Here is a 16,295-nt window from a genome sequence, read left to right as displayed (position 1 = left end):
CGCGGCTGTGAGCTTGCATCCGGGAGATAGTAGGTTCGAATCCCACTATCGGCAGCCCTGAAGATGGTTTTCCGTGGTTTCCCATTTTCACACCAGGCAAATGCTGGGGCTGTACCTTAATTAAGGCCACGGCCGCTTCCTTCCAACTCCTAGGCCTTTCCTATCCCATCGTCGCCATAAGACCTATCTGTGTCGTTGCGACGTAAAGCCCCTAGCAAAAAAAAAAAAAAAAAAAAAACTAACAGGTATGATTTTTAGCAACAAAAAAGAAAAGACCGGTTTGTGCGACTATTGCCTATAACAGCTGTTAACTGGTGTTCCCTCTGGAGTCGTTATAACTGGTTTTGACTGTATTTCTTAATTGCCTTAACACATTAGCTGCCATGGGGGTCCGATTGGACTGGGAGTTTGGCCATTTATGAGAAATTCCGCCAGTCCAGTGGTACCGGCAACAGTTGGTTTCTGGGTGATAACAAATACTCTACAAGTCCTCAACTAACTGCATGCTTTTTAGAGCAAAAATAATGAACCAAGATGTCTGCATTAAGCCAATGTCATGATAATGTCACCCAAATGGGAGGGCTAGACAGCATAGAACACACACAAAATTATGTAGTATAACGTTCTTGGCTTTCTTTTTTTTTTAAGGGCAAGTAAATGAGAGTCCCAGGGTGAAAACTATGCCCTTTCACTCATGTGTTTCTGAGAATATCCAAATGAGTCAGAAAAATATGTTTATTACACTGGCGGGGGGAAAAGCAGTCTGGCTGAGGGGCAATATTTTGCCTCCCATGATCAGTTCGACATATACAGGGTGACATATGAGTAACAACACAGTAAAGGTTTCCACCTATTCAATACAATAGTTCAATACGGACCAACAACATGAAATTTATAACCCTTAAAGATATACAGAGTGAAGCGAAATTTGTGCACTCGGGCGTCGCAGCGCGACTCCTCACATGCCAGCAATAAAAAAAGTATCTCACAAAAGTTCGTCCTGTGAGTATATCCGGCAAAAAAAGAACGTTGAAGAGTGACAATCTGGCAACACTGTAACCACATGTAGGGTAACTACCTCTGTCAGCATTTTTTTTTTTTTTTTTGCTAGGGGCTTTACGTCGCACCGACACAGATAGGTCTTATGGCGACGATGGGATAGGAAAGGCCTAGGAGTTGGAAGGAAGCGGCCGTGGCCTTAATTAAGGTACAGCCCCAGCATTTGCCTGGTGTGAAAATGGGAAACCAGGAGCACATATTAATCGTTCTGTACAGCTGGTGCAGTGGATAGAGTTTTGGGTTAGCATGCAGGAGGTCGAGGGTTTGATCCTGGGTTGATGCTCATTTTTTTATTTGCTAATTTCCATCAGACATTACATATTGTGATAAACCGTTTCTTAGGTTAGATGTATCCTCTCTCTCCTCTCTTAATCTGTTTACCCTCCAGGGTCGGTTTTTCCCTTGGACTCAGCGAAGGATCCCACCTGTACCGCCTCAAAGGCAGTGTCCTGGAGCTTCAGACTCTGGGTCGGGGGATACAACTGGGGAGGATGACCAGTACCTCACCCAGGTGGCCTCACTTGCTATGTTAAACAGGGGCCTTGCGGGGGGATGGGAAGATTGGAATGGATAGACAAGGAAGAGGGAAGGAAGCAGCCGTGGCCTTAAGTTAGGTACCATCCCGGCATTTGCCTGGAAGAGAAGTGGGAAACCACGGAAAACTACTTCCAGGATAGCTGAGGTGGGAATCGAACCCACCTCTACTCAGTTGACCTCCCAAGGCTGAGTGGACCCCGTTCCAGCCCTCATACCACTTTTCAAATTTCGTGGCAGAGCCGGGAATCGAACCCGGACCTTCGGGGGTGGCACCTAATCACACTAACCACTACACCACTGAGGCGGACATCTCATGTATCCTACATTTACAAAATCTAGTAACACTGAACACGTTGTAATGCATCTTAGTATATGAAGTGGTGCAAATAAATTCACGCCCGTGACGTGGAAAGTGCATCTTTCAGAGCTGACCAAAGAAAACGAATGTTCATCGATTTCTAGGATCGTAGTATGTAAATGCAAATGGTTTCTAGAGGACCCGCTGCAATCGCTGTTGACGATTAAGATGCCAGATACCATACCACTTGGACTACATTTACGAAATAAAAAAATTACGCCTCAACCCAGGATCGACCCCTCGACCTCCTGCATGCTAACCCAAATGTCTATCCACTGCACCAACTGTACAGCACGACTGATATATGCTGACGGAGGTAGTTACCCTACATGTGGTTACAATGTTGCCAGCCTGCCACTCTTCAACGTCCTTTTTCTTCCGGATATACCTGCAAGACGAACTTTTGTGAGAGAGATTTTTTTATTGCTGGCATGTGAGGAATCGTGCTGTGACGCCCGAGTGCACGAATTTCGCTTCACCCTGTATAAGCAGTAATGATCAAGGTAAGATTGAGAATGCAAACAAATTTTTTTGACAATACAATACATTTATTTCAGTCAGAAAACATACAAACATCATTTATATACACAGAGGTTAAAAACAAACCAAGTTAACAAATGAAAATTCCATACATTCTAGTAGTGTAGCATATGTATGACATTGACACAGTGAAAGTAAACAAAGACTACCGACGTGGCCTGAAGTTCTCATGCCAAACTGTAAAACAGCGACTAACAAGAGAAATAACATCTACCACAATAGACTAAATAATAGCCATGCTCAGTCGGGTCGGCATATCAATTTTAAATGCTTGTAATGGCCAAAAGTAAAAGTGGCGACCTGATTGGCACAGAAATTGTGAATCCTTGTATTTTAACACATTTTCCTCATTTATGGTTTATTAGCAAGATACTGATCATAACTGTGATTATTGGAACTATCAATACAGGCTAATGAAGCTAATAAAGTACGACATACATGATAAAATAAGAAATGAGATACCATGTTTCAGTCAAAATGGCAATTAACCAGAGGAGTAGCCAAAAGTGTGGCAGATAATGTGTTAATGATACCAAATACCAAATAATACCCTTCATTAAGTGCTTCATGAATATACATACATACATACATACATACATACATACATACATACATACATACATACATACTACATATGGTACCATATTTTCAGTGAGTTGGAAAAAGAAGCTTCTTCTTCTCTCTTTTCTGCTTCAGTACCATCATAGTTTTTTTCGATTCACTGTATGGTGTGGTTGCACCATTTCTTTGTACCTCATTCTTGACCATCCTCTACGTCGTTGATCTTCCAGCTACAGTATTTTCATTTTCTTGAGTGTTTCATTAGTACTTGGTTCTTTTTCATGTGACTGTACTACATGAGTCTATGCATAGCTTCATCCCGAAGACTGTCAACTTCAGGTGAGTCTTTTATAATATCATTTCAAATTTTCCCTCGTTTTGCTTTTCCAGCCATTATTCTGGTAACTCATCTCAACTACCTGAATCCTCTTCTTGCCTTTTGTCCACATGATTCAAATCTTACAGCTATAGGTTAAAATTAGTATGTAATAAGTTAGGTAGATGGTTATTTTCATGTTGGGACATTTTCTGGTTTCATATTAGGCTTATAACAATTCCTTAGAATGTTCCTCTAGTCTGGATCTGATTCTTCACCAGTGGAAACTGTTAGTGATTATCCTCCCTCCTCCCCCCCTGCTGTTCCCTCCATGGTGTCAGAGCTCTGGATGCACCTTGGCCTACCAAGTGATTACACTTTCTTAATATATAAATATGTCCAAGAGTTTCCATTGTTTTCCAGTGAAACACCTTCTTGTGTATAGTCTTGTCCCTGCAGACCAGTGCAGGCATGTCCTTTACACTGATTTTTCATAATGGTCATCAATGCTAGTGAGTTTACTTAACTAATTTGTGGAAGATGTATTTACATTTTAAAATAAATATACTAGATAATACATTATTATCATGTTGTAACCCTCCATCTCAGGCCAATATAACATACAATTCTGAAGACTAACATGAATGCACAAAGAATCATTACTGGGGTCCACACCGAAACATGCTCTATGTCTACCATTCTAAGGATCACTTTGGGATCACTGTAGTGGCAATAGATCTCGTAACAGTCCAGCTTCTTTCTTCCCATACCAAATATTGTAACTGCAAGTGCTACAACACCACACCGCAAGAAACTCAGTTTCATCACTGCATTCATCATCCAGGAGATCTTGTTGGCAAAGTCAAATCCATACACAGCTAGTCCAAGGAATGGGGCAATAATTGCAGGTACAGCTGCACTACCATTCTGGAAACATAAATATAATGGTTAATTATACTAGGCTTTGAGTCATGTACAGAAAAATAGGAACATTGAAAGGAACACATAACAGGATTAACACAATGACAGGTCAGTGTGCAAAGAGGGTGAAATCGAAAAGAACGAAAGAAAAAAGAAAAGGAAAAAAAGGACAAGGACCATCACCCAATCTCCGTACACTAGGGGCATAGCACAAAGGTGGGGTTACTGGGGGTTAGAATCCCCCTCCCCTGGAATTTTTACAAAGGAAAATAAACAAAAACTGACAATAAACATGTGAAAGTTGATTAATGGGTTTGCTCTTTTGAACATTCATAAAGACATAATATCTTGAATCTATTTTCTAAGAAGCCTCGAAAGTTGGACTTTAGATTGTAATCTGAAGATACCAGTTGCCAGAAAACTGTTCACCTTGATCATATTGTTCTCGTTTTGTATGTTAATGTAACATTTTGTAGTGTACTGGTACTGCAATCTGAATATCAATGTAATTTACTTGTATCAATGTCCTTATAATGATACTCATGCAGGCGCATACGACACATGCACAAGCCCCTTCATTATGTTCCGTCATCATTTTGTAACTGCCAATCCTGGCTACGCTCCTGCCATACACTTCAAAGAGAGATTGGCTCTCAACTCATCAATCCCAGTTCTAATACGGTACATCCATTCCTTCTCAGCCCCTGAGAGCTTGTTTCTGTTTCCCAGCTTCATCAGAGAGCAGGCTTTAAAACTCATGGAGAGATTTCTATATATAACTTGATGCGCTTGCGAGATCCTTTCTATTACTTATATCTAATAATTTATCTATCTTGTATTTAATAATAAAATAAATATTTTGACCTATTGGGATCCTTTTCTCCTTCTTCTGTGTTCATCCTGTGTTTGTTGTCTTTTTCCATCATTATACATCTTCATGTAGTTTGTTCTTCCTTTTCCATTTCTTTATCTGGCTTTCTTCTTGTCCTACACTTCCCACATCAAGACTGAAGTCAGCAATGTATGAAGTTGTTCTTTTGAGTTTACTTTCTATTTCTCTTCCCAAACTGAGCTGCCATTATGTGCTCCTTTGATGTTTCTATCTTTTTATAGGATGACTTGCTTTGCACTTGTTTGTACCTTTCCATTAATATTCTTGGTTAAATAATCACTTGTTAATTCTTATCATCATATGTAACGTTCATTACCGGTAACTTTGATCGGCTCCATCAAGGGTATGGGTGTCCACATTCATTAAAGGAATTATTCTCCAAGATCTCTAATCTTGAAATGAGAAAACAATACTGTAAAGGTCATCTGAGAACCAATGAATGAAGAATTAGGATGGGTAAGAAGAGAGCTTATATGTGTGAAGACAGCAGTGTATAAAGAAGTGGAGGTTATCTTTATCCTCTTGAGTTCTTGGCTATCTTTCAATAGCTCTCCCTTCCACACTGCCCTCCTTCTTTTAACTTCTCAATCCAAAGATTAGTTGGCAGCTATTCTCCTCCTCCATTCTTCTCTGTTAGTCACTGCATTTCCTCATATGAGCCTGTTCCTACACCTTCTTCGATATGCTTAGAGTATTGCAGTCTAGGTCTTCCTCTTCCTGTCTTGTCTTCAACCATTCCTTCCATTACATTAACTATAAAACTATTGTGCTTATAGAAACAGCCAATTAATTGGTCTCTTCTTTTCCTTACTGTTGATAGTAGAGATCTTTCTTCACTTATTCTTCTAACAATTTCTTCATTTGTGAGCTTTGCTCTCCTTGAGATCTTTTCCATCCTCCTCTAGCACCACATCTCATAAGCCTCCAGATGTTTTTTATTACATGGACCAATACACTGACTGAGCAAATGTCATAGGATAAGGGAGCACTGATGCGCAGGTGTGTTGTCTGCGCACCACACGCCCCCTGTGCCAGCGGCAGTTGTATAGGAGATCTTGTGAGCAGTGGCTGTGCATGTTGTAGCTGGTGTAACATGGAACGTCGTCGTGAGCTGACACCGTTCGAACGGGGTATGGTGGTCGGTACCCGACGGATGGGAAGTGTGATTTTGGAAGTGGTGCGGGAATTCGGCTTCACACGATCAACCCTGTCCAGGGTGTATCGTGAATGGTTGAATGCGGATGTCACCGTTCACAACAGACAAACGACCGGCTGTCCAGCCACCCTTGATGATCGTGACCGGCGACATCTGAGACGTATTGTCAGTAGTAACAGACAGGCAACTGTGCAACAAATCACGGCTCAATTCAACACAGACCATGTTAGACATGTCTCCCAATGGACAATCCATAGGAACATGGGTTCTTTGGGGTATGGGAGCCGGCGCCGCTCATGGGTGCCACTGTTAACCCAACGTCATCGGGCACAACGACGCGCATTTGTTGCCAGTCACCCGGGGTGGACACTGGAACAATGGTGTAACGTAATATGGTCGGACGAATCACCATTTCAACTGCACCATGCCGATGGGAGGCACCGTCCCTGGTGCAGACCACATGAAGCGATGGATCCCGCCTGCCTCGAAGGCGTGGTCCAGGGTGCTGGTGTCTCTGTTATGGTATGGGGTGCATTTTCCTGGTATGGAATGGGCTCCCTAGTTGTTTTGGAAGAGACTTTGAATGGTACGCGGTATGTTGAGCTGCTCGGAGACCCTCCCCACCCACGTTTGGCCTTCCAGCGCCCAGACGGTTCTGCGGTGTTTCAAGATGATAACGCGCCGCCACATCGCTCGCACATCGCCCGGTAATGGTTTCAGGAACATTCAGCAGAGGTCCAACGACTGCCATGGCCACCCAGGAGCCTCGATATGAACCCTATCGAGCATCTCTGGGATGTCCTGGAACGCAGGCTCTGTGCAGTGGATCCTGCACCCATGAACAGTCCAGCATTGGCGGCCACTCTGCAAACAATTTTGTGTCAGCTGCGTCCAGAGGACTACCAGGGACTTGTCGACTCACTTCCACGGCATCTCACTGCAGTTCGCAGAGCCAGAGGAGGCCCCACACGCTATTAGGTGACTGTCCCAAGACATTTGCTAAGTCAATGTAGACCACATTTCCAAGCCGTACAAGGCCACACAGACATAGTACTAATAAATCTATTTTTGGTCTCTATATTTATATACCACACTGTCCTGTCATTACATAGATGTACAGGTCTACATCTTGTGTGCATTTCATTATACAATCATGCCAAATGGTATTCAGATGTAAACAACTTTGTACATTGTAAACACAATCGTATTTTAAACAACAGTTGGTAGATGGCATTCCCGTCACCTTACAACTATAACAGCGACAGTTGTCCTTACCCCTATCACAGGGTTGACTGCCTCTATCAGTCCGACACTAACTGACACTCTTAGCATTCCGTTATGGCTCAGAGAGCCTCCGTGCTCAGACGGCAGCGTGTCGGCCTCTCACTGCTGGATACTGTGGTTCAAATCACGGTCACTCCATGTGAGATTTGTGCTGGACAAAGCGGAGGCGGGAGAGGTTTTTCTCTGGGTGGTCCGGTTTTCCCCGTCATCATTCATTCCAGCAACACAGTCCATTATCATTTCATAGCATTTATCAGTCATTAATAAATCACTTTAGTAGTACTAATAGCGTATATATGGTTCATTCATTACATCCCTGACCTGGTCAAAGACTGGAAAACAGGTTGTACTATGCCTCAGAGAAGATGCCTGGAAGACTCCCTGTACTGGAAGGCAATAAGCAGAATGGAAGCTGGATGGTCTCAACCTGATGTGACCACATGGCTTAATGCACATCATTCTGTTGTTTTTTTGGATGTTGCAACAGTTTACAGAGTCCGAAACTGTAAACCTCAGGCCAGGCTGAGGACGACCAGAAGCAACATCAGAATGAAAGTTCCATTATCTGGCCATAAGGGAAAGATGGTACCACCTTCATACTGCATGGCACTTGGTATAAGACCTTGCAGCATCCACTGGAACAATTGTATTGAGACAAATGGTGTACAGAAGGCTTAGGGTCCTGCCGGCTACTTGGCTGAATTGACACATACTGGTTCTTGGTTCAGAGGATCCTGGGTTTGATTCCTGGCTGGGTCAAGGATCTTAAATGGTTATGTTTAATATCCTCGTTTGGACACTGGGTATTTGTATTCATCTTGATACACTTCTCTTCATATACACACAATAAGTTACTGGTACTCTACTAATTGCCACAGAAACATGCAGTAGAGAATACATTCCTCCACATAAGGTTGGTGTAGGAAGAGCAACCTGCTGTGAAACTAAGCCAAATCAAGTGCTAACCCCAGTAAACTGGGATTAAGGCCAGAAATAAGAAAGGCATACAGAGGGCTTAGGTAGGGAAGCATTTTTTTTGTCAGAGACCTGTTACATATGAACTTCTGACACACTTTACATAAAACACCATCTATAGTAGAGAAATAATGGACCATGTTCTCTTTATGGATATCTCTAGGTTTGGTCTCCATTAATATTTATAACCTCAGATTGGTAAGTAAGTAAGAAAGTGAATATTTCTTGTAGACATACGAAATCAACTTGCAGCATAACAAACGAACCAATCCCATGGTGCTGCAGTGACATGATCAGTGCAACAAATGCTCTTGGCCAGTATTATTGGATTTCTAGTCTGGGGCTGCAATCTGACTATCAGATAGCTGCTCAATTATTCCCATATAGGCCATTATTCTTGGTTCTGGTAATGAATAACTTTGTGAAATATAACTCCTACCACCTATAAACAACCTTCTTAATAAAAGACAATGTACAGAAGGGAGGAATTTAACATCATTATTCATACTTTATGAAGAAAGGGTACTTTACATTATTTTTATGAATGTAAGGTAATAAGTGTTTGGCTTCAGCTTGGCCTACCATGTGCATGCATTTTAATTTGACACCATCTGCCTGCTTGCTTGTCAATTTTGATGTTCTGTTTTACTCCAGGCCTACTAGATGGCAGAGTCAACCAAATCTCTCTTGGGCGTCTATGACTGAGTTTTAACCCTTTCGCTTTCAAGCTCTCAGCTGATGGATGTGTGAAAACTGTTGGCCATATTTACCCCACTATGCACACATTTCTTTTTAAAATTATATGGAAGGCACATCAATAAAGATATCAACATGAATGTTTGTAAATTTATAGAGTACCATATATATATCACTTATTATTACTGTACGTAAGTCATGCCCCTAGACTAGAAAGGTTCATTATAAAATAATAAATGTGGAAACAAAGTTACAAGTTTCCGATTTTGAAAGTTTTGAAGTAATTCTGAGAAGTGGAGTTCAATGCACAAATTTGTGATTGATGTTAGTAGATAGGTCATAGTATTGTTTACTAGAATAGTAAATATCAAAATTCTATGTGCATTAGATCCAAGGATAGATTAAATTGTGTAAAGTGATGTATCAATGAAAAAAGTTGGCCATTTTGTATAAAATACACATTTCTTACTGGAGGTGCTCGATTATTATCATCGTCATCTACACTTTCTGATTCGGACAAAGAAACATCATCACTTGAATAACTGTCAAGATATTCAGTGATATCGTCAGCTAAATGATCTCTCTTCGCAGTGTCGCATGCGATAAATAATTAGGTCTAACCTATATGAACTAGGCTATATCCGACTGGACTGTATCTAATACTTCGCTTACAATATGCACCTTATTACCTAAGAAAACTAATTAATAATGAAATAGCAAGTAAACTAATTGTAATGCATATGATACTGCTTAATTTCACTATATAATCAGTATCATCAACAAAAACTGAGAGGAATGCTCGCATGTTTGCCGCCAACCACGACGTAAACAAGACACCGAACTCCCGTGAGCATGTGTTTTAAACTCTAAAGGGCCCCATACATGCGCAAACTTAGTCGGAGGTAAGTTGCGCAAACCAGTCTCTTCAGACATGTCTCTGTGTGTATGGCCGATAAGTCTGCCGACAAAAAGTCTGCAGGCAAGTCTCTGACATTCTGGCGCTGCTTGAATTCAGCTGAAGACTTTGCGACAAAAGTGCTATCTCAGAGTTGCGGCAATAAATGTAAATGTGGTAACCTACAAATATGAAAACTGAAATAATTTTTTGCGTGTCTTCTTCGTGCAGAGTGCTACATTATGTCCAAATAACAACTCATCTTCTATACCGACTATCTAATTAATTTCAATCCATATATATTTTTCAACCATCCGAAGTGCATAATCTTAAACAGAAAACAGCTGAGCGCGTCGTATTCAACCTCCTCGGTAAATAATCATTTAGTCTGAGCGTGTGTGGGCAACTGCATACTTCCAACTTACCTCCCAGAGGCAAGTCTGTGCAGGTAAGTATTGCAGAAGTCTGCGCGTGTATGGGGCCCTTATGAATATTGATAAATACTGATAGCTGGCAGTTCCTGCGAAGTATAACGTGAGTTAAAACTGTGCACTTATTATTCTATGCAAAATGCTGCTATCTGGCATATAAATAATGAAAAAATAACAACTAAATCCGGTAACGATGGATCGTTACTATGTGAGTTTTCGCAGGCACCTTGGGTACTGATAGATCGTTAATTAATTTTGTCAGGTGAACACCAAATGTGCCACCAAAGATCTTTTACATACCAATATACTATCTGCGCACTTTTTAGCGACAGATTTACACCCTAGTGCTGAATCGGTCGACTTCGGTTATCTTCGAGATTCGTATTGGCAACCTTTGAAACACAAACTAAGAATCGCTTATCATCGCTGTGCGACATCTGGTGTATACTTTAAGTACTCGTACTGTTGTTGTTTACACATCAAAGCCAAACTATAGAATTCATGCTAGGAACACGTTTCGCATCGGGAAATGTTATGTAGTATTATATATTGTGTGTGTGTGACACAGTTGTTGGCGTAAGATAATAAAGGTTTAGAAAATTCATATCGATCGATCATATTATCGATTCAATTCAGATTTCATTTTCATTCAGTTGGCAGTATTACCGGAACCGGCAGTGCTCCCTTCTTACTCCTCAACCGAGTACAAAAATCTATCACTATAAAGTGCGCGTACTATAGTTGGACCGTTATTGGACATCATAAATTTTCCAGTTAACACATTCCTGATAGTCAGCATTTCGCCCTAGTGTGCTAAGTTGGGCTCATCAGTTGGTAAATAGCACACCTAGCAAGACGCATGGCTAGTGCATACCGAGGAGGCTACTGTGTAGGGTACTTGGAGCCACCAGCAGTGCCAGTGCACTATGAGAGACTTTGTCCCATTTAAAAAACTAATGCCTGCCTGGCTGTCAGATGATGTAGATGTTGATTCCCATAGCAAACCTGAAATATTTGTTCTGAATTTGTTCCAAATGAGTAAATTTATTCATTCACAACAAATATTTCAGGTTCCCTATGGGAAAAAACATCTATATCATCGATCTTTTACATGCCGACATCGTACGAAAGGGAGTATAACATGAATGTAAAGGGACAGTCCTTGTTGATACTTACCGTCACATTAAGTATAGATGCAACTGCTAACCCAAGTCCTTCTGCAACCATTGACGTGATCACTCCAATCAATGAGAAAATGAAAAATCTCTGGAATTCGGTTGGAAGACCACTCATAAAGTATACCATACTCAGGAAAATCATACTGAAGAAAATCTGGTGAAGAGATGAGTAAACAACTGTCACAGATTTGATAACAGAACACAAGTTAAAACTAGATGGTCAACATGAATGTAAATTTTCAATGGAAAATTATTTTCTGAAGTTATCTTGCTTGCACAGGTGTGTAAAAATAAGTACCATTTATAACACTTAAGCACGTATTAATTACTTGCACATAGGTATTAATTCCACTGTGGAACATGTGACCTTGCCATAGTAGGGAGGCTTCGAGGTTGATCCATCACCCTTATAGTACATTTCTCACAAGGATCATTTACTAAAATGTATGAAATATCAGGATGAGATTTAGTTGGGTAACCAGTTTTACCTATACCTTTTGTAAAGATAAACTGTATTGAAAACTTGCCGTCTAACATCTTGGAACTTGAAAAAGAATGGTGCAAGTACAGAGCATGCACAAAGTCCATACATCCCTACTTATTATTTATTTATTTCTATTGTCAGACCCATTGTTATCGACTTCAATTTTTGACAGCAGTTGGTGCCAAGATATTGAAAGAACGGCTGATACAAGTCATTATATGATTGAGGAATGTTTTCTGGCCTTTGTGTGGATTCTTGAGCATAAAATTATTGGCAAATAAATTGAAATTCCAGGGACAATTTTGTTGGGCAATTTGTGAAAGCAGCACCGACAAGGAAGACATTAGTGTGGGAAAAGAAAGCCTTTTTGACGGGCAGTGTTCACAATGTGCTGAGAAGTGGAAGACCATCCACCAGATTTGAACTTTGTGCTGACATGGAAAATCTATTGAACAATCTCCAGTTAAATACCTACGGAAACGTGTGTCAGAGTTACGGATACCGGAATCAACCAGGAGGAAACACATCAAAGTGGATCTGAAAATGAGGTGTTAGCATCCACTGTGTGTCAGTGAATTATATCCGATGGTGTTTTGGAGAGATTTGTTGATGCTTGTGGTTGGATGCTGTAACAACTCCAAACAATGGCTCAGAAGGCAGAAGTTATGTTCCCTGATGAATGTGCAATTTATTGCAGCTCCCGTAGTCACAATGTTTACTTTTGGGAAAAAGAAAATCCACTTTTTTTTTTTCAAAAAATCGAGAAAAACCCACCTCTTATCATGATCTGGGCCGGAATGACACAAATGCACCTGTTTGGCCCATATTTTTTTTTAACCATTCTATTAATCAGAACGGTTACCTCCAGAGGATTAATGACTGGCTCATTCCGCAGCTGCAAAATGAAGGAATCTTAGGCGTTGTTTGGTTTCAGCACAATGGGGTGCCGGCTCACTTTGCAGTGCCTGTTCAACAATTTCTGAATGCAGTTTTTGGGAATTGCTGGAATGATCAATGATCAGGCAATGATCCAGCTCCTCTTCCATGACCACCAAGGAGCCCTGATCTAACACCACCCGATAACACACTCTGAGGTTACATCAAGGAACAGGCGAGGAAGCAGTATGTTGGAATTGATGATCTGGAAAATACAGTGCGCAGAGCTTTTCAGACAGTAATTCCAAGAATGTTGTTCAATATGAGCATCGGAACAGGGCGGTGCATTCATCTGTGCAGAGACCATGGAGGGACGTGTACGGATGTTGTAGTTTCCTAAGATGAAAGATGTACGAGGGTTGTCTTTTTTTCAAGTTCCAATAGGCCATAAATAATTGACTATTGAGATAACAAGATGATTTTATTACCAAGGGATTTGTACATTCTTAGTTATTTTTCTACATAGTCACCATGAAGGTTGAGGTATTTGTCATAACGAGAGACTAGCTTTCCTATACCCTCTGCAATGAATTCTGCCGCCAGTGTGCTCAGGTGGGTCCTTACAGTGTCTTGAAGCTCTTCATTGGTAGTGAAGCGTTGTCCACCTAACCACGCCTTCATTTCTCGAAAGAGGTGATAGTCACTGGGTGCTGGGTCAGGACTGTAAGGCGGGTGGTCAAAGACTTCCCACTTGAACTTTTGGAGAAGTTCTTTTGTCACATTGGCACTATGCGGTTGTGCATTGTCATGGTTCAGAACCACACCAGATGAGAGCATGCCTCATCGTTTGTTTTGTATCACTCTCCGGAAGTGACGTAGGGTCTCACAGTAGACTTCCTCATCTGGCATAGACTGGCGGCAGACTTCTTTGCAGAGGGTATAGGAATGCTGGTCTCTCGTTATGACAAATGCCTCAACCTTCATGGTGACTATATAGAAAAATAAGTAAGAATGTACAAATATTTTGGTAATATAATCATCTTGTTAGCCTAATACATCTATTATTTATGGCCTATTGGAATTTGAAAAAATACAGCCCTCGTATGTAGAAATAAATAAATCATGAGTTTATGTGCTTTTATATCAAGTCAGTTTGAGTTTAATTTAATGAAATTTAATTTAATATAGGGGTATACGGACTTTGTGCGCACTGTGTATGATTAAAACTGAGCAATTCCAAGACTAAAGTGATGTTGATTGGGAACTAACATATGAGGACTGAATAGCAAGTAGAAAATATGAAACCAACTGGTGAACCATTTTACGTATGATACTTACAGTTAAGATATGCATTCTTCCAGATTGATAGTATAATGAGTAAAATTGCAATAAGATTAGAGAGAAAGAAACATATAAGGATAAATACAATGGCAGGTCAATGTCGAAAGAGGGAAAATGAGTAAAATTGCAATAAGATTAGAGAGAAAGAAACATATAAGGATGAATACAATGGCAGGTCAATGTGGAAAGAGGAAACAACTGAAATAGGAAACGAGGACAAACACAGAAACACAAAAGGACAAAGACAATCTCCATGCACGCACACTCTCTCTCTCTCGCTCTCGCTCTCTCTCTCTCTCTCTCTCTCTCTCATATATATATATATATACATATATATATACAGCATATATGACTTGATCTGACACTTAGTTGTTCCTTTCCTATAATTAATTTTTTGTAAGCTCAGGATATCTTATTCATAAGCTGAATTTGTAAGCTGGCATGAACAGACAGGATCAATAACAAGAGATCACAAGACAGCATTCACAACGAAGAAATAGAGGCTGGAGTTGTAAAGATTTTGATGGATGGAGATGAGCATATGTAACAGTTTCAGTCTAGAAGTTATGTGAGGCAAATGGAGGTGGCTAGGTTACGTAGTAGAATAATGGATTCGACTATGGGAGGTGAGAGAAGGAGACCTGTACAGAGACTGAATATTACAATCCATTGCAGTTTATATTCTAAAAAAAATTTCTTACCTGTGTTGGGACCTTGGATAATTGTAGAGCCATGTAATAAGGTGATAAACTATACCATTGATTGAAGAATTCCTTCTTCATCACCTTCACTTCACTTGGAACTACAAGAAGACAAGGATTTTTAATTAGTACATTTATTAGTATGAATTATCATTTAGTTTAGTATGAACATTCTCCTCAATACCAAACAGTGGGATGTGAAATGAAATGTTATTTGGTTTTTGCTTTAAAAAAATATGCTGGCTATCTCAGGTTGGTTAATGAATGATAAAAGTGAGTTGTGGATGAAATTTTACTAAAATGATGATATCTGTTCTGCTGTTTTGACAGTACTAATAGTAATCTACCAACAATCACCATCCTTAGCCTAATTTTTAAAAATTACAGACTGCTAGTTCAAGTATACTCACACAAAAGCACAGGTACCATGAGCCAGGTGTATGTGTGAAACAGTATTACACCGATACAGAATTTCATATGGTTGAACATTTTGGAACCATCATTAGCTTGATTAAAAAAGACACATCCCACGATGAGGCCACAAAACACATGATGGAAGAGCTGTATTCTTAAAGCCACCTGAAACATTTATAGTTACACTTATAAATAATACAGTGATATTAAGAACATTTCAAAGCCATAAGTGCAATAAGTAATTTGCATTTGCAGAACACATTTATAATAATTATCATAATTTCATTTAATTTTTTCCAGTATGATTGCAACTAAATATTCGGGAAAATATCGAAATATACACTATGTGATCAAAAGTATTCGGACACCCCCAGAAATGTACGTTTTTCATCTTTTAGGTGCATTGTGCTGCCACTTACTACCAGGTACTCCATAGCAGCAACCTCAGTAGTCATTCGACATTGTGAGAGAGCAGAATGGGACACTCGGCAGAACTCACGGACTTAGAATGTGGTTAGGTGATTGGGTGTCATTTGTGTCAGAAGTCTGTACTCGAGATTTCCACACTCCTAAACATCCCTAGGTCCACTGTTTCTGATGTGATAGTGAAGTGGAAACGTGAAGGGACATGTACAGCATGAAAGCGTACAGGCCCACCTCATCTGTTGACTGACACAGTC

The 16,295-nt window shown here is 40.3% G+C and overlaps 1 protein-coding gene across 4 annotated transcripts in view; it reads right to left on the bottom strand.

Annotated features, from left to right (window-relative positions):
- Positions 1–2,492: 2,492 nt before the first annotated feature.
- Positions 2,493–16,295, bottom strand: part of LOC136879152 (ATP-binding cassette subfamily G member 4) — a 394,853-nt gene continuing 381,050 nt past the window's right edge. For all 4 annotated transcript variants that reach the window (XM_067152906.2, XM_067152905.2, XM_067152907.2 and 1 more), the window contains 4 exons: positions 15,612–15,780; positions 15,202–15,302; positions 11,798–11,953; positions 2,493–4,298 (listed from right to left, as the gene is read on the bottom strand). In XM_067152906.2, the coding sequence (XP_067009007.2) occupies positions 3,957–4,298; positions 11,798–11,953; positions 15,202–15,302; positions 15,612–15,780 (768 nt within the window). In that variant the 3' untranslated portion in view covers positions 2,493–3,956. The remainder of the gene's footprint in view (positions 4,299–11,797; positions 11,954–15,201; positions 15,303–15,611; positions 15,781–16,295) is intronic.

This window comes from Anabrus simplex, chromosome 8 (assembly GCF_040414725.1).
Source record: "Anabrus simplex isolate iqAnaSimp1 chromosome 8, ASM4041472v1, whole genome shotgun sequence".
In the NCBI taxonomy this organism is placed as follows: domain Eukaryota; kingdom Metazoa; phylum Arthropoda; class Insecta; order Orthoptera; family Tettigoniidae; genus Anabrus; species Anabrus simplex.
The sequence above is the reverse complement of the archived record's forward strand: the minus strand, read 5'-3'. Positions and strand labels throughout refer to the sequence as shown.